The 24,894-nt window shown below is 36.6% G+C and overlaps 1 protein-coding gene across 4 annotated transcripts in view; it reads right to left on the bottom strand.

The window, feature by feature from the left end:
- Nucleotides 1–24,894, bottom strand: part of LOC129739273 (ABC transporter G family member 20) — a 132,739-nt gene that overhangs the window by 1,047 nt on the left and 106,798 nt on the right. For all 4 annotated transcript variants that reach the window (XM_055730698.1, XM_055730696.1, XM_055730695.1 and 1 more), the window contains 8 exons: nucleotides 9,524–9,820; nucleotides 9,229–9,448; nucleotides 8,760–9,130; nucleotides 7,626–7,860; nucleotides 7,097–7,461; nucleotides 5,922–6,010; nucleotides 5,670–5,846; nucleotides 83–169 (listed from right to left, as the gene is read on the bottom strand). In XM_055730698.1, the coding sequence (XP_055586673.1) occupies nucleotides 83–169; nucleotides 5,670–5,846; nucleotides 5,922–6,010; nucleotides 7,097–7,461; nucleotides 7,626–7,860; nucleotides 8,760–9,130; nucleotides 9,229–9,448; nucleotides 9,524–9,820 (1,841 nt within the window). The remainder of the gene's footprint in view (nucleotides 1–82; nucleotides 170–5,669; nucleotides 5,847–5,921; nucleotides 6,011–7,096; nucleotides 7,462–7,625; nucleotides 7,861–8,759; nucleotides 9,131–9,228; nucleotides 9,449–9,523; nucleotides 9,821–24,894) is intronic.

Raw genomic sequence — 24,894 nt, forward strand, 5'->3', positions numbered from 1 at the left:
AGGAAAAATTGCAATGAACTACCTACTCATGAATGTAACGAATATGATCGGAAAGAAACTTGGCTTCATGGCTACAACTTACCACACATGATTATCATAGGATAGAAGCTTCCAGTTGCCATAAAATTGGCAGTGGAATGAGCATCACAGAAAATGGATATCAGCAGGCCTAAAATAGAGAAATATTTTGAAATGAGGTTTGCACTTCTAATATACAAAAACCATTCAATCAATCAACTTAAATTTAGTGTACCGTCGTGCGGGGTGACAATAGGCAAAAAATTAGGTTTTTAAATTGTTTTCCCAATAACCCCCGTTAAGCTGGCTACACAAATGGCGTGTGCAAATTTGATGATTCTACGACGATTGTTTGATCTACATATGCTCGTCCACATATGATACAAACAAATTTCACGCGAACACAAACGATTGCTGGCAAAAACATCAACAACAAAAAAACCACCCCCACCCCGGCTGGGACTGAGTAAATGGCTTGAATTTTGTACAAACAGCACCATACACCATGCCACAGAGGGTGGTTTGTACAAAATATTTCAATGTCGACCGATTTTACTCAAACCGTTGGCGCGATCATTCAAGCAGTGCCATACACGATGCAAATCGTGTCCACAGCGACGAAATTTCATCGAATTTCATCGCATTTGTACAAATGTTGTGTAGTCTATGGCCCGCTTTATTCAACTCACATAAACTAGAAATGAACATAAAACTAGAAATGTTTGCAGATAGTAAAGAAGCCATAAATTCAAGTGGAAAACTGTCTTTTGCGAAATATCTGAGCTACGATTGCCAAATAACCGTGATCATGAGGGAATTAAAACCACGCTACATATATCTTAAGTAGTCCTCTGCCCCTTCGTGCATTGCGAAATTGCACATACTCCGAAAGACACCACAAAATAAATTCTTCGCGCAATTCTTTTTCGCATTCTACACTATTTGGCAGTCGATCGTTTGGGACCTTATCTTTATGTGTCTAATACACGAAATGTGGACTGACAGAGCCCGAATGGCAGTGCTTGGAGTGAGAATTTACCAATAGATATATTGTCAATGCAGTTAAAATTCGAAGTTTTCGCGCTGGTGATTGGCAACCTTGCCAACCAGCGACGGTAAAAATTCACCAAGCACTTCGGCAACCCTTTTATTTGTTTGGTTCCGACGCGTGGAAGATGTTTGATAGATGTCTGGTCAACATGCAATGTCGTCAGTGATATCGCCGTCGCTGATGTTGACGAAAACTTCGGTTTGGGGGTTCGGCGACAATATAATTGCTTGACAATGTAAACATCGTAAAAATCCGTTTGATGAACATGGCAAATCCCCAATCAAAGTATTTTTGAAATTTTTCATATAAAAATATTGTATTCAATGCTGTTTTAAACAATAACATTTGAATCAAAGCAATCGGAAGATTCCTTCTAGGGTAGATGTACCCTCCTCCGTCGTATCCCTCTGATTCGTCGTAATTCATGAATGCATGTTTTAGAGCCGAAAAATCACTTTCCACTTTAAATGGCTACTTCACATGATAAACTTAAGCTTGTGAATTTATTTTCTATCACAAATTTGTCACTTTTAAAACTATTTCTTAATTTATTTGATATTGAAATCGCGAAGTGAATTCAATTATTGACGCACTCCGCCATATTGTAAAACGAACTTAGTGATCCATCCAACGTGTTTCTTTGTTTTATCGCTTCCTGTCAATGCATATAACGATCAAAATCATAAAATTCGACAGAAAAGTGTTAAAATAAAATTAGAAAAATGATTTCAAACTAATCTGAACTATATAAATTTGTCAATATTCGATTGAAATAGAATCGTTCGGGCCCCATAATTCGTCGTAATTTTGCGACAGGAATAGGAAACCGTTTTGCAAGAATTGGAATTAGACCGGTTCATTTTTACTATTTTTTGCTGAACACAGTCGGACTCATAGAGAATGAACATAATGGATTTCCAAGTTATTCAACACAATACAGTAGTTTTGTTTATTTTGAAGCTAGAAACTTGATGCGCTGGGAGATAATTGCAAAAAGTCTATTTATATTAATAAATTCCTTGAATGTATAAGACTTTTTAAACTTCTTGCATTCAAACTGCTATATCTCACATACGACTAAACGCTTTGCTCTACAGAATGGTCATTGAGAGATCCTTGAAAACTAGAACTTCCCCAGTTTTCAGAAATTCTCTAAATGTGGATCAACTCGAGGAAAAAATTTCAATTCCTGGACCGAAAACCTCGATTTTTATTGAATCTTAACATACATGGAAAAACGATGCAAAAAAATCCCGTTCAAGGTCAAAATGACAAGAGAATTGGGATGAATGGATCATTTAAACTTTGAAATAAGAGTTCATGAGTCTCTGGTTTGAATCTCAGTACAAGTTTGGATAAAAAATCGGTAGATATGATTTTTTGAACATACAGTCGTTCAAAATTCAACTAAATCAAACCCGCTTATATTCTGATTTCTACCATATAATTTTCAATACTTGACTCATGTTTGCTGCATTTTTATAAATTCTCTGTGAATTTTCAACAAAAGATGTTTAGTTTAGTTTTGACATATTACAATTTGAATGAAAAAAGTCGAAAAGTTTAATTTCAGTTGAATTACTCTACGTCATTGCCCAAAAATTTGAACCCAAACAACAAAATGTTAGAATAACGAAGCGTCAATTTCCGAAAAAAAAAAAACATTTTTGCAAAAACTTTTATCGCTCGCAAAAAAAACTTGAATAGATGAGCTGAACCATGCGCATTACACGCATCAACGTGGCGTTGCTTTGTGTCGATATCCTTCGCCAGGGTTCCCACATGTATAAGAATACACATGTTCTGCCTCTCCTCAAATGTCTTACTATTCAGTCTCATTGCGTAGAAAAACATATAGTACTATTAAAAATGTTGATGTTCTTTAAATATATGCAGTTACTGTGTAAATTTGTGCCATGCAATTTGTGAAAAATGTCTGTTTGAATGTTATAAAATTTTATTTTACAGACAAATCCTGGATCATGGCAGCCCAATCCGTTGGAGAGTGTGTTGGTAGAAAATACATTTGCAGGGTGGATTCAATTTGTAAGGTCTAATATTGTGCTGCCTGCAATTGCTTTAGACAAGCAATGGTACCTAGCTACAAAAATGCTACATTGGGATTTCTTGGCAAGTCCATTTTATTGCGACTTAGATCTCATTCGAACTTTGCAGTTATCCTGCGCGGTTGATCCGTGCGAAGTAAATAATCGCATTTGTATGAACAGCAACCGCAAAATTTCAAATTTATCCCTCATGAGGGAGGAATAGTTTGAGACAATTTCGGTAGAATTGAATAGAAGGTGTAATACTTTGCTGCCTGCAGATGCATTAGCCAAGCAATGGTAGACCTGTTTAGAATAAAGCTATCCTAGTATTAGTTTATTGCGACTGGTTACTCGAGAGAACTTCTGCTGTTATCCTGCGCGGTTGATCCGTTCGATGTAAGCTGATGCTAATTGCATGAACCGCAACCGCAAAATTTTAAATGTATTTCTGAAGAGGGTGGAATAAATTGAGACAATTCCGGTCACCTTGTACGACGGAATTAGGGACCTGGTACGACAATGGAGGAACTTGAATGAGAAAAATAAATCATAAATTTACTCAAAAGCACGTAATGGATTGATCTATTTCCTACATAGTTTCATAAAACAGTATTCGAAATATAGTTCAATGAATAAATATCAGTTTCAAATCAACATGGAAGGCAATTCTATTGAATTAATGAAAACAGCTTCCTTAAGCCGTTGTCTTAGGTACATTTACCCTAATTCAACCACGATTACCGTGGTTTTCACGAACTCTGTTAGGAAAAACTTCTTCGGTTAAAAACCGTGTCTCAATGAAATTGTAATTTAAAAATGTTAGAAGTCGCGAGTTTTATCAAAGTGTCCGAAGAAACCGTCCCAACTTTTCGATCGAGATTCGGGAACATAAATTTGGTTCTTCGAATCGGATAACTGCTCTGTGGACATTCCGAAGTGTGGGACCAAGTCGGACAAAGGACATTGACCACTTTTGTAAAATGCGGAAAACAAAGCGCACTGACATATTGTGTGATCCAAACTATTGCTCTGTTTTTTTCTGTTGGGGAGAGTCCACTGCGACCATTTAGTTGACCTATTGTGGTATTGTCCCGCGTTGTTATGCTACTTGACACCCCTGCACTATTGGTTGAAGTTGCAGTTGTTTACCGGTAGCACTACGAGCACACACATATCTAGGTAGGATCTCCAAGTGCAATCTGAGTTCCCTTGAAAAGATCCATCCACATGCATGTGCTGCATCGTTGAGGCTGAGGCATACAATTCCAAGGTATACCCGGCTAACATTTCGTTTATGCTAAAACCGCCAACCTCCATCATACTATGTGTGCCAGGTAACGTCACGACCGGGATTCGATCTCATGAACGTTGGCTTAGAAGACAAGTATCCTCTAGGCTAGGCCACGATCTGCTGGCCACGATTCACTTGGCGGGCTATGATCGCCATAGTGAATTCTAGTTCGAAACGTGGCAAACCATCGGAATTTGTTGATTCCAATTTGTTGGAATTTACTGCATTGCTGTTTTGGAGAAGAACCTGCATACCGGTGATCATCGCTTTTTCAACGGGTGGTTGACCGGTTGATCGACGGTAGACAACAAGTTCAACGGCTGGCTCAAAACTCATCGGTCCAGGGGGGTCAACGTTTCTGATTTATCGTTGTTTGCCGATACATAATCGAGGTCGTAAAAACCGGAACATCAGGTGTAGTATAGCATGTTGGTCTGTGGTGTCGTCATGCATGATACACATTGGAATAAATATTTTCAACCAATTCTTAAAACAACACTGTTGCTTGTTAAGCACTTCGTAATGTATGTATCTATCAGTAAAAAAAACTTTGTAAGAGCAAGTTCACTGGTGTTGGGAAAAAGTGGTACAAATTTTGACACTTACGGCACATTTTGAAAATTTTTCCATGTAAAAACATTTTCAAGATCTGTGGCATTCTAGTTTTTTTTACAATACGTGTGGTATTTTCGCATGCTGTGATGCAAAAATAGCAATATATGTGATACGGCTGAAATAGAAACAGTGTTGTAAAAAAATACAACGCCCCATGATCTTGAAAACATTTTTACATGGTAAAATTTTCAAAATGTCAAATTTTCTACCACTTTTTCCCAACACCAGTAAACTTGCTCTAATGTGTTAATATTTGCTCCTACTTGACAATTTTATGTGGTGATGTTTGTATGTCAATTCTACATAGAACTTTCAAAAATTTTAGAACTAAAACTGAATATTTCTGAGAAGTAACTTTTAAAGTAAAAGATGAAGTTATTTGCCAGCTAAAAGTTTTAAAAATTTGTATCGATGTATTTGTAAATCGATATCTTCAATATTAATGGAGATATGTATATAAAAAACTATCATTGATCACCTCACGACGGTAGAAGTTTCGATTAGTATATGGTTAAAATAAAATAACCCAGTATAAATGTCCAAGAATATTTTTTATCAGAGTTTAGAATAGGATTTGATTCAGAATTAAAATTGAGATTCAGTATCTAGGGTAAGTGTTTACTTTGTATGGGTCGTTATTCCTTACCGTATAGCATCCCTGCGAAGCCTAATAGCATTAGCAATCCAACGACCGTTATATTGCTACCCTGATTCTGTGCATCAAAGATGAACGTCGCCAATAGAATGATTTCCACACATTGTAGCAACATAATGGATGTCTGCGTTATGATATGGGCCAGTAGCAGTTCGAGGGTTGTGATGCCTGTTTGAGGAGAAGTTATAAATAAACAGAGTTTTTTTCAAGTAAAATATACCAATAGATATAGACTGTACTTACCGGCCACCAGTGTTCGATCCCAAACTCCCTCCAATCGATCGGTGATGAATATGGTAGCAGTTATCAACGTGGCGAGGAAGAAAATCATTCTGCGAGAGATTAAAATAAGTTTAGTCTTTAATCAATATTTTGATCAGATCTTGTTTATACGAACATCATTCTTGGTTTGATTTTATTCAATTAAATAGCTCTCTGGAGCCACGATTTAGGCTAAATTCGCTTAACTATTCGCAGTCGGTCAAAAAATTGTCCGTACAGAACTTACATCGGCACCGAAATATTCTTTAAAGGTATCAGAATGGGAGTGTGGAAAAAAGTTCTCTTTTTAGATCTATAAGCACTTTACTCAAAAATATACTGGATCCTATGACAAGTTGAACCTACAACATCGAGTCAAAAAACTATGTCAACATATTTCGTACAACTCCTTTTTTCCAGTGGGTGGGGAGATAGTAAGTGAGAAGGGGGCCTACCTTACAATTTTTTTCATAACTGGAGAACCAATGAAGCTAATGGAAACAAATTTGGCATGGGAGGATAGTGGAATACGAGAAATGGTTCTATGATTAATTCAGACCCCTCTCTTCTTCCAGAGGAGATACAGAAAGGGGGAGGGGGGGACTTTAACCCCATTTTTATTGCATAACTTGAAAACTATTCGAGAAAATGAACCCAATTTGGCTTGAAAGGGTTTTTGTGTATGATAAATAGTTCTATGGATATTTGATACCCCTCACTCCTTCCAGTGAGAAGATAGAAAGTGGAGAGCGGACTCCTTTACAATTTTCAGCATTACTGTGAATATAATCAAGCAAATGAAACCAAATTGGGCTTGAAAAGCATTTGGAAACGTAAAATGGTTATTTGTTTATTCGAGACTTCTTTCTCCTTCAATTGGGGATACAGTTAGAGAAGACGGGAGATCACATACGATTGTTTTGCATAAACCAAGAACTTATCTAACAAATGGAACCAAATGTGACATGAGAGGACCAGGATTGAAAAACTCATTCATATGAGCGACGGAACCTGCTTCAACGCTTCCAAAATTTGTATTGCTATTACAAAAAATAATCAAACTATCAAAGTCGTGTGAATGCACAACTATTTCTGTAGAATTATCTACGATACTGAACTTCATCAACTCAACAGTATTGCAAAAAGGAGCAACTTACGTCATCACTACTCCTGGTGCCATGAAATCGGTAAATTCATCATTGAAGGTACCGTAGATGGGCTCCTCGAAGCTAATAGGAATATTCGCTAGCTGCTTCGGTAGATGACAATCGGACATGATGCCCTCTGCGAATTCGCGGTACGTTTCCAGTAGTTTTTTCTCCAGGAAGAAAGTCACCTGCTGATCGGATTTGTCCAGATACACCTTAATCTCGGATGACTCGAACGAGCCGGGATCCGCATCCCGGACATTGTCCCTCACATCCTGTAACGATTCGGTGAAGTTTCTGGCAAAATAGATGAATCCCCAAACCTTTCCTTGCTTGGCTGCCTGGTGGGCATCTTCAAAGGTGTTGTAATATTCCTGAAACGAAACGAACGTCATTCAAGTATTTAGAAAAGAAATCGATCTCACGTCAAGCTTCCACTGGACACACCGCTTGTAAGCGCAATAGGAAAAGGAATTTGTTTTTCGTTTGCTATTCCACTTCCATACGGTGTGCTCTAGGAAATACGAGGACATCGAACCTGTATTGCGATGCTCCTGTTAAGGTGTTCCAGGAAGCGGCAAGACGTTTTATATAGATCGCAATCATAATCGTCGTGGAAGAAGGTCGTGATGAGCGATTTGTTGAAGCAGTCCTCGATGTTGTACACCTCGTCGTTCACGATCCCTAGCCGAATATCTTTCGGATTACCACCTATAGCTACGTAAAAACTTACCAACTGAAATATGGGATAAAGGAACAGAAATACCATTCCACTGCAAGAACACATTGGGCAGAAGGGTAAATAAATGTGCTGTAAATTCGGGAAAGAAGTATCGAACGAAAAACGAATCTCGAATGATTTATGGATTGGCACATTTTTTCAATGCATGAAAATGGATGAAATTGAATTTTTGTCGGTTTTGTGTCATTTTCAAGTTTTGATTCTTGAGACAAATCACCAATTTCTGAATGTTATGTGGCATACAAAGAATATAGCGATGTTGTTATGAGAAAGTCTAATATGAAATCAGGAACTTATGCATTAAAAAAAGGAATTGTCTAAATGTTCATTTTTAAAATTATAAAAAAAAACAAAAACACATGCACTTAGCCTCCTCTGGCTATAAGAGCCTTAACTAGAGCAACAATGTGTTGGACAAGTTTACAAGTGGAAATGTCTTTAACAGTTCTTGAGATATCGCTTCAAGAAAGTACAGTTTGGGTCATATAGACCCTAGCAGCAAAGAAAATTTAACACTGTCAACATTTTACATGCAGTTGATCGTTGATCTGGTATTTTTATAAGCTGCGATCAGGAACTATTACCTTTGCGTTTTTTATTTGGATGTTTAAATAGAGTGGAATTGTTTGGTCAGTTTGGTGAAAAACAAAGCAACAAAATGAAATTTTCAGCGTTGCCACTCGTGTGACCTAGACCAGCAAAAGGCCACTAACAGCGTAGGGAGCATTCGTTACGTTGATCGGTCTCGGTTCAGTTGTCTTGTCGATACATGGCAAAATACTTAGACAAGCGCTGCGTGAAATTTCCAAACATGAAGGTGAATAGTGAAGAGTGGGTATAGGAAGGTAGAACAGATTGGCGATGATAATTATACCCCATCATGGCTTCCCTCCCCTCGGAATGTTGGCTGGATGTATGTAAACTACTTACGCGGGTTGCCGGATCATTTGTAGAAAATTTTTCGAAAGCAGGGCATTCATTCTTCGCTTTGTCGTGATGCTCATGAGCTGTTTTACGGTTTTGGCAATGAGATTTTCCTCATACAAACCCCTACCCAGATCTTTTTTCTCATCACTGGGAGACGTCAATGGCGGGATGGTTTTTTTGAAACCGGAATCGTCGATCGATTTTATACTGCGCAACGTGTGCGTTTTGTGAGTCGTCTGATCGGCCTCTTCTGATGGGCCATGTTTTTGGCAGAGCGTTAAAAAGGCGTCTTCGAGATTTGAACAGCTAAACCTTTCTAAAATGTTGCTTGGCGAATCTTCCGCTAGCAGGATGCCATTTCGCATCAACCCAATCTGCAAGAAAAGGTTTTGGTTAGAAAACTTACAGTGTTGTCATTCGACATTTTTAGATGAATTGAATCTTTGAATCGTATCCTTATGCCTTTTCTTACACAAGAAGCCTGTCTCGCTTCCTCGATGTAATGGGTGGTAATAATCACAGCCAGTTTGCTTGTACTCGTAGTGTCGACTAAATATTGCCATATTCTCTCTCGTAGCAAGGGATCAAGACCGACAGTCGGTTCGTCCAAGATCAGCAGTTCGGGTTCATGGACCATGGCAGCAGCAAACGAAACACGTCTCTGCTGGCCTCCACTGCAATGTCCGACGTGTCTGAAACAAAAGTTAATCAAAATTATGCCACCTGACTCTTAGTAATAAACTATTTTTGCACAAAGATCATTGTACCGATCATTGCACGGCAATTCGAGGAGTTCTTTTAGTAATTTGAATCGTTCCCTGATCTTCTCGGTTGACATTCCATATATTCGGCCAAAGTAGTAGATCGTTTCTTTGATCGATAGCTCCTCCACCAGGGCAATGTCTTGGGGCATATAACCGATTCTCGGTCCAGGGACTCCAGAGCCGGGGGTTCCGGGCGTTCCCCCGAGCACGCTAATTTCTCCATCGTTCAAAAATTTTCTCCCGACTATGCACGATAGTAATGTTGTTTTACCACATCCTGATGCCCCAAGAAGACCGTATCTGAAATGGAAGAAAAGTTGGTTAATATTGATTTCGGAATGGTTGATTGTTGTTACGATATCGTGTTATTTAATATTTATTGTTTAAAATAGTTTTAACTATCAAATTCACTCCATTTTTTTAAAATACCTTAGGACTTAGAACACTCAATTTAAGATAGACAAAAATCATTTGAAATCATTTCACGAAAAGTTTTTAATAACTAACAGAAATGAATTAATATGAACTTTGTAGTGACATCTATAATTGCATCGGCTGCCGATCGTGGCCTAGAGGATAGCGTTCAAGTCTTCTAATCAAGAGATCATGAGATCGAGTCTCGGTCACGGCATACATAGTATTCTTTCTGTGGCTTGGTGGTGTTAGCATTAGTAAGATGCTAGCCATTATATCCTTGAAAGATCTTAAGGTAGAATTTAGATCTCTTCAAAGAAACATGAAGTTTCACTGAGATCCTATATATTTATGTGTGTTCGTTTTTTAAAAAGGAAAAAAAAATCTAAGCGTCGTAATGTCGATTTGACGAAGCTTGGCACTTTTTCGTTTATCTTTTCAGTTATTTTCCTAGCTAGGAATTGTGCTTGTGATTTTTTTTTTTAATTTTTCAATGAGTCTTTCATCTCCTTTTACAGAGTGTTCGTTCATGAAGTTGAAATCTGGATAAATTTCTTCCCAATGGGTTCAATGGATCTCTCAATAAAAATATAAAGTCAAAGAATAGAAAAAAAATATAGTCATTAATTCAAAAAATTTAAATGGAACGGTCTTAGTTAAACATCCTAAAATTTAGATGGAATTTCAGATGTAATTAAAACCGTTAAAGCTTTTCATTTGATTCCAGATTAAATTTACTGGATGTAGATCAGTCTGTGAGGCTCAATTGTCGACCCTAATTAAGAAAAAAAAGACGCAGAGATAATTGGAATAAATTGTGAATTTTTTATACAATTATTCAACTTTGTTCCGATCAAAACACTCAACACTAAAATTTGATAAAATTTAGGAATACTAATAAAATTTGAATGTGTAAGATGCTAGCCATCATATCCACGAAAGATGTTCGCTTAGAGTTAAGTAAAAGGAATCTCTTTGAGGAAACATCAAGTTTTGTTAAGATCTTGCATGTGTTTGTGTTCGTTTTTTTTAAAGACACTATTGAAAGTTTGGCAGCTTAGGGGACCCTCGATGAATTCTTGATTTCTTTAATTTTGCATCATAACTTTTTTATGGATGCACTCTAAAAGCCTAGGAAAAAAACTCCCTCATCAAACGTTGAGTGTCAATTTGACACTCCTCGCTTAAAACTGCAACATCTCTTTTGTTTCTCAACCGATTTTTACAAAAATTATAGTTTTGGAAACCTCGTAATGTAACTCTAACTAAATAAATATCTCAGACACAATACACCCACAACATTTGAGTTATCCGTTATCCAAAGTAAAAAAAAAACTAAAAAAAAACATGCTTTAGAAAAAAGGGCGAGGTAGCTGATAACGGAATGCTTAAAAAAATTCATTTAGTGTTCAAAAATGCTGAAGTTAGAAGCACACGAAACTATATATTTTTTCAAAACTTTTCAGGATTATGACCACAAAAAAATGTAACAAAAGTGGTGAAAAAACCGTATTTTGCAATGAATGAATCGCCAAATTGTTCAGGTCACACCAGATAAATTTTAAAAAGGGGATTGAAAAGTTGACGTAACTTTGCACATTTTTGCATTTTAAGATTGCCGATATACGAAACACAGAATTTTCGCCGAATTTTCGAAGGTAGCTGTTTTCGAACCTTTTGTCAATTTTCAATTGTTTTCAAATTTTTTGCACTTAAATACAAATTTGCACTGGATTTTGAGTTTATTAACTCCGCAGTGAATTTTCCGCACTAAATTTATATTCACTGGAAAGCAAATTTCATACAGATTCTAATGGAGTAAGTAATTGCATACGCGTTGCGGTACTTTACAAAAATAGTTCCATTACAAAGATTCCAAAACTATAAATTTAGTAAACATCGGTTGGGAAATAAGATTGGGAAATATATTGGTTTTAGTCAGGAGTGTCAAATTTTAACTCCAGGGACCATAACGGGTGTAAAATTTTAAATGATTTTCTGTTATTCAAGCAATTTCGCAATTTAACATCATGAGCAATTTAACATAATGAACAATTCAATGAACCTGAAAAAGAAATCAGGTTCTGATTTCAAACGAAAAATGTATATCGTGAAAATTTGGATTCGAAATTAAAGTTCAGAGTTGAAATTCATGTTTAAAACAGCTATGGTTCTAAATTAAATTTGAATAAATCAGATCTAAAATTCAAAATCAGAAGCTTTAAGAATTCAGAATTAAGAACAAGGATATCAAACTCTTTAGACTTCGATATCTGAATTTTTAATAGTCGGATTTCAGTTTCTGGACTTTGATACAGATTGAAGCCTTTTGAAAGTCGAACGAAATGGAATTAGTTAAAGGAAGTTGAATTAAAGAACAAAAGATTGGAACTTGTATGGAAAACATGTGTGATTCAACTAAAGTTGAGTTATACCTAATTTTGAAATTTTAAAATCCGCAAACTTTTGAGCCTTTACTGATGTGTTTTACATCACATATGAATAGTATTTCGTAAGAGCATCGTTCAAACCGCTTAATGATTTTAAAAGTTCTCTATTATTATTTGATTGAAGCCAATGTTCCGAAAATCAATCATTTTCACTTAGCCACGCCTTACTACAATCAGAGCCAAAAAATCGAAGTAGTCAATATTTCTTTCTCCATCCAAATCATTAAAACAATCATGCATGACAACGACGCTTCTCTATTCGAAACACTACTGCAAAACACAGACTATCAGCTGCTACCGTTTTACGCCGAAGTGACGCATAAACCATTCTTGTTTTTAGCGAATAAAAGCGATTTCCTTTTATTCTTCTTTATTCGTTAATCTGGGACTTTTCATAAAATGTGGGTAGGCTGTGACCGTCAATGGCGGTTGTATTTAATTTTTGAAAAAAAAAAAAATTCAAGACCTTTCATATTTTTAGTTTAAATAGTTAATTTATTTTGCTGCATTGTGATTGATTGAGAAAAGTGGTCATCGGATACCTCAAGGATGTTCAGCTAAGTAGGGCTAGGTGGGGTAATTATGAACAAAATTTCTTCATTTGGCACATTCACAGCCACCATATGTTTATATCTTATCATAAATTCTGAAAACCTGCCAATATTGAATATTTCCGTGCTCTTCATCATTCTGTAGAACAACTTTTTTTTCTTGGTCGCAACCTATGTCCTTGAGACGTCTGTTCATAATTACCCCGTCTGTTCATATTTACCCCCCTGATAGTTTTTACATCTAGGGGGTAATTATGAACACGGATTACGGACTTGGTATAAAATTTTTAAAAAGTAACAGTATTTATACGTTACATTTACCCATAGTAAGCAGTGTATGGTGATTTTTTACTTAAAAAATTATGTTCATAATCACCCCCAACTCTGTTCATAATTACCCCGAATACTGTTCATATTTACCCCGATACTTGTCCAATATGATTTATATGGTGTCAAAAAATCTCAATTCAACACCAAATAATGAAAATAATTAGCAGTAATAAGAAAATGGGTTGTTTTACTCAATTCAATTCATGTAGAAAACTTATAAGATAAAGAAATGTAATCAAAATTTAGAGGTAAAACAACGCAAAAATAGCTATTTAGTGTTCTTTTTGTATTGATTTTTTATATCTTTTGTTTCGTTAGTTAAATTTTTGCATCTTAAATTGTTGCATCTTTTACGTTTTTGTTGGTTTCTTTTTCTTTCGTTTCCTTTATGTCGTTGCAGATCATTTTTATTTGATAGGACCCCTCCATACGTGTGAAATTTTAGGCAAGTTAGGCTACTTGATAGTTTTTACATCCGTTTTAAATGTCCTGCGCAGAAAACATCAAGTTTTCACCTAAATGTCGTAGGTTATGCTTTCCACGTACGTGCGAGATATCATAAAATTGAAGCCTATACATATACAGAAAATCCTAATTTTTGTTTTAAAGATGGTTGTTTCACAAAAACACCCATTAAAATCTTCTTGGATCAGTGAACAGTCATTTTTTGCAAGGCTTGTCAATTCTATATGATCGACTGTTTTGAAAAATATTTACACTAATTAATTTTTTTATCACCTGTACGAAATTTCACATTAGTAACTCTATTTTCTCAAAACAAAATTATTACTGCAGAAGTTTTCATCACCAAACTGGAAGAGAAAATCTTCAACCAAAAGATTTTCATTTTGTACTAAATTTCAGAAAATGTATTCGAATAAATAAAGATTGAAAAAGGTAACTATGTATAAAAATAAGACTGCAAGAAAATAGATTTTGGATCTTTGTTATCCGAATGTAACTTATAAACAATTATTCTTTGCTGTAATTCTAATGCCCTCAATAGCAGCACGTTGTACAAACATACAAGAAAATTTATCTTTTTGATCTTTGTTTTGTGGACTTATTCATCTATTAAATTTATCGTGGCTTTTCATATATTTTACTGTTGACCAAAGAGATTTAAGGTTTATAATAATGTTAAATTTCACGCGGTAATGAATAAAAACTCGAGCAGCAAACCTTTTGTTAAAAAATGGTGGATTTTTGTTAGTATAGTAAAAAATTTCTCCAAGTCTAGTTTATAACCTTGTTATTTATCAATACAAAAAAACTGGTTTTGGAAGGACTTAAAACCTTTATTCGGTGTTAGAAAACTATTCCTGGGATTCGGTTTCGGTATTACCAGTAAAACTATCCTCCCGCACCACTTACTAAACCTGAGAAAACATTTGACTGAATTTTTTTCTATCAACAAAAAGCAAGTTCTTATCACTTTTTTTTTAAACAAAATTAAGACTCGTTTAAATGCTGATTTAGTTTTTTTTTTCAAAATTTCTGTTTTATAAACTTTTTTCGCTCTTGAAGTTTTATTAAGTTTTGATAAAATTGTGTGCAAAACATTTTTTCAAAGACTGAAAAGAACTAGCATAGCTTTTTTTCTAAATCCGAATCTCATTTTTGGAAGAAAAAAAATCAATTTCTCAAAAATTCAAAACTTAACACATTGCGGACTTAATTTTATTATGAAATTTGTAAAATTTGGTCCAGTAAGTTCCTGGGATATAGAATGCCGAGTGTTGATGTTTCCTGGCTAAGATTTCTTCACGGTCCTGTGTTAAGATCATACAGAAGGGGGGGGGGGGAGATTATTTTTGTGAGAAATTTCTTACAAGGGGAGGAGGGGGAAGGGACTCTGGAAAGGCTAGGGTAATAAATGAATGGTCCCCGAAGTTGATGAATAAAACATTTGACCATCAAAAAGCCAAAGAAATGTCAGGAAATGTGTGTTCATAATCACCCCATAGGACGAAAACTATGGGGTAAATATGAACAGTCATCTGTGAATCTGTGCTAATAATATTTTTTAAAATTCCTTCAAAATCTAGACAAAACATCATTAACCGGATGTAAATCAGTTGATAACAACATTCTAGCTGGATTTCCTGTGATCAGATATTCAAAACATTGAACACTGTCCAAAACGATTTCCGTTCCACGGGGTAATGATTTTTCAAAACATCTGAAATTATATCATTAGGATTTGAAAACAGATCGGAAACAGCTTATAGCTATTAATCGGATGTTAAACTACCACTTTTGGAACTTTTTGTGTTCATTCATCCCCCACACCAGCACGTATGGCACTTGTTCGGAATTACCCCGTGTTCATAATTACCCCACTTGACCCTATTCTTTTTATGTTTTTGAATGATGATTCATCGAAAACTTCAGCTTGACTGCAGTATCAATCGACTCAGGATTAATTTCTAATTATGGGTAATCAAAAAGTTTTTCTGTAGAAGTTGATTATGTATTACCAGTGCTTTAGTTTAAACCTAGCGTCGTTAAGGTTGATGATTTCTCCCTAGATTTTCCGGGGTTTTACATTACGGAGCTATTTTAGGAATGCAACTTTTTAGGAGGATTCTTCTGAAACTCAAATAATGTCAATTTTTGTTTAGGGTTGGTACCTTCGAAAGCAACCAAAAAGAGCGAGGGAAGAATACATTTATGATCTTTACTTTTTGCTATTAAGCAGAGATTGCTTTTTTTTTGTTTCGATTATAGTCGTTTTAACATCTTTATGTTATTCGCGACTTATATCAACGATGCAGTTGGCGGACAGTCATTGAAAAACGTATCCGGTACTACTGTGATCGATGTTTACTCTTGGACTCGAACTCACGGACATCTGCTCAGGAAGCAACTGTCTTGCCAACTGAGCTAAGCAGAGATTGTTATATTCAAGTATTCTGAACACAACCATAAACTTCGTTTTTCTTGAAAGCATAATCAAATTGGTTTGAATAGCTTCCATGCTTGTCTTTAAAATTTCACTCATTCAAAATTTTATTATGTTAAACAACTCATGAAATAACTGGTTCGATAGAAATATTCAAATTTTTATGTGCTTCTGGTTCTTGGCGTCTCGCGTACAATGATTTGATCACGTTTGTTTATCCAATCAAACAACTTTAATTTCTCAGCTTAAAAATATTTCTCCAATGCGTAGAAATTTGTTTATACACATTTCAAATGAATAAAATAACAAAAGGCTAAAATTAGAGAATCATTGAGAAATTGTTAGAACGACTATGATGTTAATTCTTCTTATATCAGGATTTGAATTTTCACTTTTCTTGTTGTTTTATTTTTCTACATTCTAAGTTATTCCAGAAATTCAATATTACGTCGTTGTACTAATTTATTCTTGTTTTAGGAAGCAATTGGAAAAACTAGCTAGTTTGTCCGGAAGAGTTAATGTATTAAAAATTAGCACCGCATAATCTAAATACTTCATTTACAATGTGAACATGAATAGCGAAAATTTGTTAGTAACAACTCCTTTCTTAGTTTTATTAAAAATAAGGTGAATAAGTTTGCACTAGGTAAAACAAATAAGAATGAATGAAGTTAAGCTTTCGTTTCACATAGGTTTACTCTAAGATCGCAACACAGTCAAAAGTGTCTCCAGATCATATACTTTTATCCACTTTCCTAAACAAAATTGTTTGCTAGGATGCAGAGGTGACCTCCGTCCTAAAGCACAAATTATTTTTTTCATCCCTTTCTCTTTTTCATACCTATCTATTGACTACTAGGACGTGGCCGGCGCCGTAATTGATGTCTGAAAAGAGAGCAACAGTTTTGGGCATTATGAATGTGCTGTCAGTCCCAGACACCATTCTTTTGACCTCTGAACAAAATTGATGGCTTCGGTCAATCACGGAGTAGCAACCATTGGCGATGTGGAATTAGTTCTACTGAGCCACGCATGCGACTATGGAGTTCGATACGCGTTGAAAGTGACGTAGTATATTAAGAAAATGGTTTAATTCTACACAGCAAACAATTTCTAAAATTATACACAATCTAAATCGTGTGGCGTCTATTTTTTTCCCTAGTTTAATTCAAAAACGATGTTATTTCATACTATGTTTTGTCTATTTTTCATCGATTTAAAATTAAAAGTGTAAAATTAAATTCTTTGCAATAAATTTACACAGCATGATCTAGAAAAAAACTATGGGATATAATTTTACATAAAAAACTATGTAAAACATGACAGATCCATTGTATTCCTTTCTTTCGCGGCTAAAATTTATTAGTTTTTACTCGAGATGATGATTTGTAGCATCATCCTAAAATTTAAGCGTAAAGTCTGTCGAGGATCGTACCCTCAGCACTCGGCAGCTAACTTCGAGGCTCACCGGACGAGCAGAATGTGCCGAAATCGCTGTTTGCTGATAGCGGTGAAGCTGGTGATCAGTGGACTGTTGGAATCAATAATTATATAAGACCGAGAAAGCCACGGAGTGTCGAAATTAAACAGTTTTTCATTTTTTTACAGGAAATCATCCGACTGATGACGCTGACCTGGGTGGACATCTTCGTCAAAGTTTCATGCAACTTCCGGCGCTGCCCATTATGTGGTGAACGTTTGTATTTTCCTTTTAATTATTTGTTTGAAAATAAACTGTCCAATAATAATAATCATTGTATTTTTCAATTTTTCATAAGGCTTTTTATACTTGAAACCTCAATATTTACTAAATATTGCAAATATCCAGAATGAATTCTAAAATTTTACACCACTATGTTTTTTTACACGACAATAAGCCATTCCATTTTCGTGCATCGCTTTCGATTTAAATTTACACGTCGGGATAGAATTTTCGATAAAAAACGATGTTCCGTTTTCGTGCATCGTTTCCTATTTAAAATTACACGAATTATTTTTGCAGTGTATATTAACAGCTAATTCTTGATAAAAAATCTTGAAATTTAATATGAAGCAGTTTCGGGTTCCATAGTTTAGGGTGGATGTGAGAAGTCAACCAAGCAAAGAGGCTGCTCACTAATAACGTAAACACGATTTTGGAAAATTTTAACCCTCCCTCCGACAAAGTAAGATTTTTCAAAACCTCCCCTCCACCCTTTGTTAGATCTAACGTTTTTTATGCTTTGAGAAATTGACACGTTTTTTTAAATAGCTTGAAAATAATAAAATTGTGACATCCATGCTTCAAAGCAGAGCGCTTTTAATACTTTTAAATAAAACTTAATAACAGCATTCGAAGAGCACTATTTATACAAATCAACAGAAGAAAGGTCATAAACGATTATAAAAAAATATAATTTAAGATATAAGATGTTTGGGGTAACAATAATCTTTAATAAATTTTCACAATCGAATAAACAATTTATAATTTTAATTCCGATTAAAACATGAGTGAAAGATCAGGTTAGCATAAAGTGCCATAATTTTTTTTTATGTTTTTGACCTGAAAAACATAAAAATCTGAAAAAAAAATCATTTTATGCTACTAAAAGAATTGGTGCAAAAATGTTTAACGACAATTACGTTATCAACAAACCAAACGCTCAGACTTATTTCAGCGGTAAGCGATAAAGTTTTAGGATTTTTTGAGGTGAATCGTTTGTAAAATTTAGAGTTGGTAGTGTCTATCTATAAAAAAAATGTCTAGAAATTCAATATTTAAAGCACCTCATATTGATTTTGAAAGATTTTTTCTTGATGAAGTCATTTTCGAAATATGTTGGATTTAAATCGTGTTGTCACAACGCGTCACTTTCCTTTTTGTTTCTATAAATTTCTCAATTAAAAAGATTGCTATGATAAAAAGCGAAAATTGAGACCACGGTGTACAATATAATAAGGTAATATCTTCCCGATAATGTCGTCATTACTATCCATCTAGTGATCCTCTGTGTATACAGCACTATCTTAAGCCTAGTCCACACTAGGAGACGGTTCGTCTCGAGACGGTCTCAGCGTCTCCCATTTTCTTCGGGAGACACTGAGATCGTCTCAGGTTTCCAACAACAACAACAGACAACAAAGTTCGTCTCATAACGTCTCATGTTTCTGGATAACATTACGGCGAAGTCTGATCGTGAAATTTGCGATCTTTTTGCCCAAAAATTTTCAAATATCTTCACAACAGCTTCCACATCCCCAGAGCATTTGGCTAGTGCTATCAGGAACATTTCGCCACTGGGCTTTTCATTGAACGGTATTGAAATCGGGGATGCAATCATCTCAAACGCAGCGTCGAAGCTCAAGAATTCCTTTTCTACGGGTCCGGACGGGATACCAGCTTCGTTTATAAAAAGTTTCATGCCTGTTTTGTTGACTCCTATTCGTCTTATTTTTCAAGCTTCGCTTGACAGAGCTACCTTTCCGCTACTGTGGAAAGAAGTTTATATGTTCCCGGTCCACAAAAAAGGTGATAGACGAGATGTCAACAACTACCGTGGAATCTCAGCCTTATGTTCGATAGCCAAATTATTCGAATTAGTGGTCCTGGATCCCATCTCCTCGTTTTGTAAGAATTACATTTCTAATGACCAGCACGGATTCATGCCTAAACGCTCTACGACAAGCAACTTGTTGACGTTCACTTCTTTTGTGCATGAAAGCTTTGCTGCAAAATCTCAAACTGATGCCATATACACCGATCTGTCAGCTGCATTCGACAAAGTGAACCACGAAATTGCCATAGGAAAACTTGGACGCTTGGGGTTCGGTGATACTTTACTTGGCTGGATTCGCAGTTATTTGACTGGGCGCAAACTGACTGTTCGGACTGGTGATACCTTTTCCAAGCAGTTTTCTGCCTCCTCCGGTGTGCCACAAGGAAGCCATTTAGGACCGATTATTTTCCTAATGTATTTTAACGACGTGCTTTCACTCCTTGACAGCCCAAAACTTTGCTATGCTGATGACCTCAAACTGTTTTACACCGTAAACGATTACGACGATATTAATTTTATGCAAAATCAGTTCAACCTCTTCGCTAATTGGTGCGACATCAATTGCTTGCCATTGAATCGTAACAAATGCGCAGTTATCAGTTTTTCTCGTAAGCGGCAGCCTTTGATTGCGGAATACTACCTTGGAGAACAGCCCATCGCACGCGTGGACCATATTAACGATCTGGGCGTCATCCTCGATAAGCGACTGGAATTCAAGACACATACAAACTACGTAGTCAACAAAGCATCCAGAAGTCTTGGTTTCATTTTTAGAGTAGCGAAGGACTTCAAGGACGTGTATTGCCTGAAAAGCCTATATTGCAGCATTGTTCGTTCCATTCTTGAATACGCATCTGTCGTCTGGTGCCCCTACTACCAGAACGGCGCTGAACGTCTCGAGGCTATCCAGCGGCGCTTTTTACGATTCGCCCTTAGGCATCTGAACTGGCAAGACCCTTTCCGCTTACCAAGCTACGAAAATCGATGCCGCCTTAGGGAACATCCATAAATGACGTAGCATTTTAGGGGGAGGGGGGAGTTTGACTTTGTGTGACGATGTGTGACGAGAGGAGGGGTAGGGGTTCAAATAAAGCTACGTAGCTTTAACTAAATATCGAAAAAAAAAATCAAAATTGAGCAAAATTATGCCTAATTCAATCCAGTCTGAACATGTAGCTTTTGACTCCTACTGTCCGACTGTTTTCAAGCGTATCAAGGAGCGTACATGCAAGAAATGCAATTTATATTTTGCTTCAAATGTTCTCCAAAAAAGCATAGCAAAATCTACAAGGCCCCAGCCTCGAATAGAAAGATTCGTCCAAAGCGAATTGTAGGCAAAAGAGGACACGAAGTGCTGGTCATCACTCCGGAGGACGATAGAGAGTAGGTGGAGGCAGCTTACATCGCAGATGCAATTATTCCAGTCGAACAGACGATGGAGGAAAGCTGCCCAACGATTTCATTGGAATCCCGAATGAAGATAATTTGGACCGACGCAACTGATTGAATACTAACTAGCTATCCTATTTGTTGAAAGGTAGCCTGATTTTTTTTTGACTGATTGATATGCTTTTTTGAACTTCCATTTATAACTTCTTTCCCTTTTTTTGTTATTTTTTGTATTATTCTTGCAAAATGCTGATAATAAAAGTAAAAATTAAAAATCGATTTTTTAAAATGGGGGGGGGGGCTTATTAAAGCTACGTTATTATCTAGGGGGGGTCTATGACTTTGTGACGAAATGCTACGAGGGGGGAGGGGGGCGTATAAAAACTCAAAAAAAAGCTACGTCATTTATGGATGTTCCCTTATAGACATTGACACTCTTCAAGCCCGTAGACATGCAACATCTTTCGTTGCTGATATCTTAACATCGCGAATCGACTGTCCCACTTTACTGGAAGCTATTCCACTAAGTGTGCGACCCCGTGGTCTCAGAAATCAGGATCTTCAATTGTATGTTCCCATTCGAATGAACAATTATGGAGCAAACAGCGCCCTCATCGGTGCAATGAAGTCGTTCAACCGCTTTTCCGAGCATTTTGACTTCGACGTTTCGAGGGATGTTTTCCGAAGAAAAGTTCTAAGTGCGCTGAGGAGCCCGTAGCTAGACCTAAGTGTTTTGTTTTAATTTAATTTTAATTTTAAGTCATCATTTGGATCTATATGTGATCTGTTGATCAGAATAAATAAATAACAAAAATCGCAGTTCATGTTGCCTAGTGTGGATTAGGCTTTACGCACGCAAAATTTCTTGCCAGGCACGCTATTCGAAGATAGTTATGACGTCACTTGTTTACATTCAAACTAGTTGTTTACTCGTGTTAGTAGCCTACCTTGTCTATTTATACCGTGATTGAGACGATCCTTATTTATTTTTAGTGTTTTTGGTGGCATATCGGCAATGTTCCGAAAATCGCTCAAGAAAAGTAATTAGGATTCATTTCAAGCTAGAAAATGTCTTCTTTGATTACTCCGAGATACCCACGTGGTTAAAGTTAAGGTTGAACGTTTTTCAAAAATTAACACTAAGGGCATCTGTATTCGTGGTCTATTCTTGGGTCTAATTTATACAAGAATTGAACCAAAGAAATTAGATCCGATCCAATGAAAAAACTGGCAACTGCACTCGTGTTCCATTAACTGTCAAACGGTTTAGAACTGCGTCAGATTGGATCCAAATCTCATCAGTTTTGGATCAATCCTTATACCAGCTCTAAAAAAAGTTGAGTTGAAACTGGTATAATGGATCACCAATGCGGTTGCTCGGGTCGGAATTTGGGTCTAAACCGGCTGTTTGGACCACGGATACAGGTGCTCTAAGAGCACCAAAGCAACCGCACTGGTGATCCATTATACCAGTTTCAACTCAACTTTTTTAGAGCTGGTATAAGGATTGATTCAAAACTGATGAGATTTGGATCCAATTTGACGCAGTTCTAAACCGTTTGACAGTTAGGTAATAGAACACGGGTGCAGTTGCCAGTTTTTTCATTGGATCGGATCTAATTTCTTTGGTTCAATTCTTGTATAAATCAGATCCAAGAATAGATCACGAATACAGATGCTCTAAGTAGATACAAAAAAAATCAACCGAGTGGCATCGTGTGCGCCCTTTGCTGTTCGTAACGTAGTCAATCAGAGGTGATCGACATACTTGTTGATACATTCTGAGCGTCGCTCACTGACTGATTCACAACCATTTAGCCTACCATCATTGTCGATCATGTTTGTTATTGATAGAGAAACATGAATATTTCAAATGGAAAATTTTAAGAAATGCTAGAACCGCATGTTGACGAAATCTGTCTCACGGGCTTAGCATTTCATTGCGGTTAGCTAGTAACAATTGGTACCATCTACGCAAAGCGAAAAGTAGACTATCATCTGATAGCCTTCCTACATAGCTCAAAACTGATACATAAAGCATGGATCATTACAAATCTGGACGCACTGTTTATTCTACCATATCGCTCCTAGTTGTCGGATCTAGAATTTTTTGACAGTACTTTGTAAATGTTTTCTCTATCAGTGATGAAAATTTCATTACGATTTGTTTTGTTCTAAAAAAGTTACACGTGATGAATGCCGCGAGACGAAAATTAATTTTGGACACTCAAGTCAAAAAACCCGACGTGGTCGGGTTCAAAAATCGCGAAATCGTTAAAAATGGTCAAATCAACCGTGTGCAGCGTTCTCAAACGTTTCCGTGAGATGCATACTTTCGATCGGCAGGTTCATACCAAGCGTCATAGTGGAATTAAGGACCGAAAACTGCATTTGAAGGTGATGAGAACGATCAAGGCAAACACAGGGTAGTCGGACTACGTCATCGCCAAGAAATTCAACGCCGACCGGTGCACTGTCGAAAGGATTCGTGTACGCGAAGGAATACGATCCTATCGGACCAGTAAGCAACCAAACCGGACATTGAAGCAGAATTTAGTAGCCAAAGGTCGTGCCCGCAAGTTATACAAGAAGATTACAACGAAGTTCGACGGATGCATCCTCATGGATGACGAAACGTACGTGAAGATGGATTTTGGGCAGCTTCCTGGCCATAAATTTTATGAAGCCACTGCAGTGGTGCACTACACCGGTCATGGTGATGTCCCCAGAAAGTTCGAATTCGTTTTTGCTGACAAATTTACAAGAAAGTGTTTGATCTGGCAAGGTATTTGCAGCTGCGGACGAAAAACCTCTTGTTTTGTGAAAAACAAGACCATGGACTCCGAAATGTACGAAAAGGAGGGTCTGAAAAACTTTTTTTTTTTCGTACATCAGATCTCACAAAGGACCAGTAAAGTTTTCGCCAGATTTGGCAAGCTGTCACTACAGCAAAGAGGTACTACATTGGTATCGGGCCAACGGGTGGATTTTGTCGAAAAGAACATCAACCCACCCAACTGCCCTCAATTCCGCTCTATCGAAAAATTTTGGGCAATTGTCAAGCAGAAAATGAAGAAGAATGGTAGGACGACTCGGGATCCAACAGAGATGAAGAGATTGTGGAACAAATTGGCCGCTGAGGTCCGTGAATAGGGTGTCCAAACTATGATGAGTGGTACTCGACGAAAAGTTCGAAAATTCATCAAAACAACATTGAAATATTTTTCTATTATTTTTCCTTTAAAGTGCAGTAGAAACCCTACATTTTAAGTACAAAACATTTTTATTCCGTTAACATAGCTCCGAGATAGACCCGTTGTAGCGTTATAATTAAGTATTTGTAGTTGTTAAATTTTGTGCGTGTAATGATTGGGTTAAACCGAGCCAACATTAGATGTTCATAATTAAGAGTGTAACCTGTCAAACGAAAACACATGTGCACGTGAACAAAGAAAAAACAAAACAACATTGCACAGCAAAACAACTAACCGTTTCTGTTGGTGTGGCGTAAGCCGTTGCATCCCGTAGCCGTAACCTATGAAGGACCGCATCGGCGAGAGGTGAGCTAAAACAATTTGGATAAAAACAGATCGGATGAATATCCATTTATCTTAATACTCAGGCAACGGTTTGTTGAAGATTACGCTACAACATCCAGCCCCAACGATGCACGTCAAGTCAAGCAGAGCCGAAAGCTGCAAACTGTGCTGGTAGAACAAGTTTATAATTGCAAACGGCCCCAACAGGGTGAGTGACAAAATAGAGAAGGAAATCTTTGAGAAAAGGAGAAACAATGTTT

Source organism: Uranotaenia lowii, chromosome 1 (assembly GCF_029784155.1).
Source record: "Uranotaenia lowii strain MFRU-FL chromosome 1, ASM2978415v1, whole genome shotgun sequence".
NCBI classification, from domain to species: domain Eukaryota; kingdom Metazoa; phylum Arthropoda; class Insecta; order Diptera; family Culicidae; genus Uranotaenia; species Uranotaenia lowii.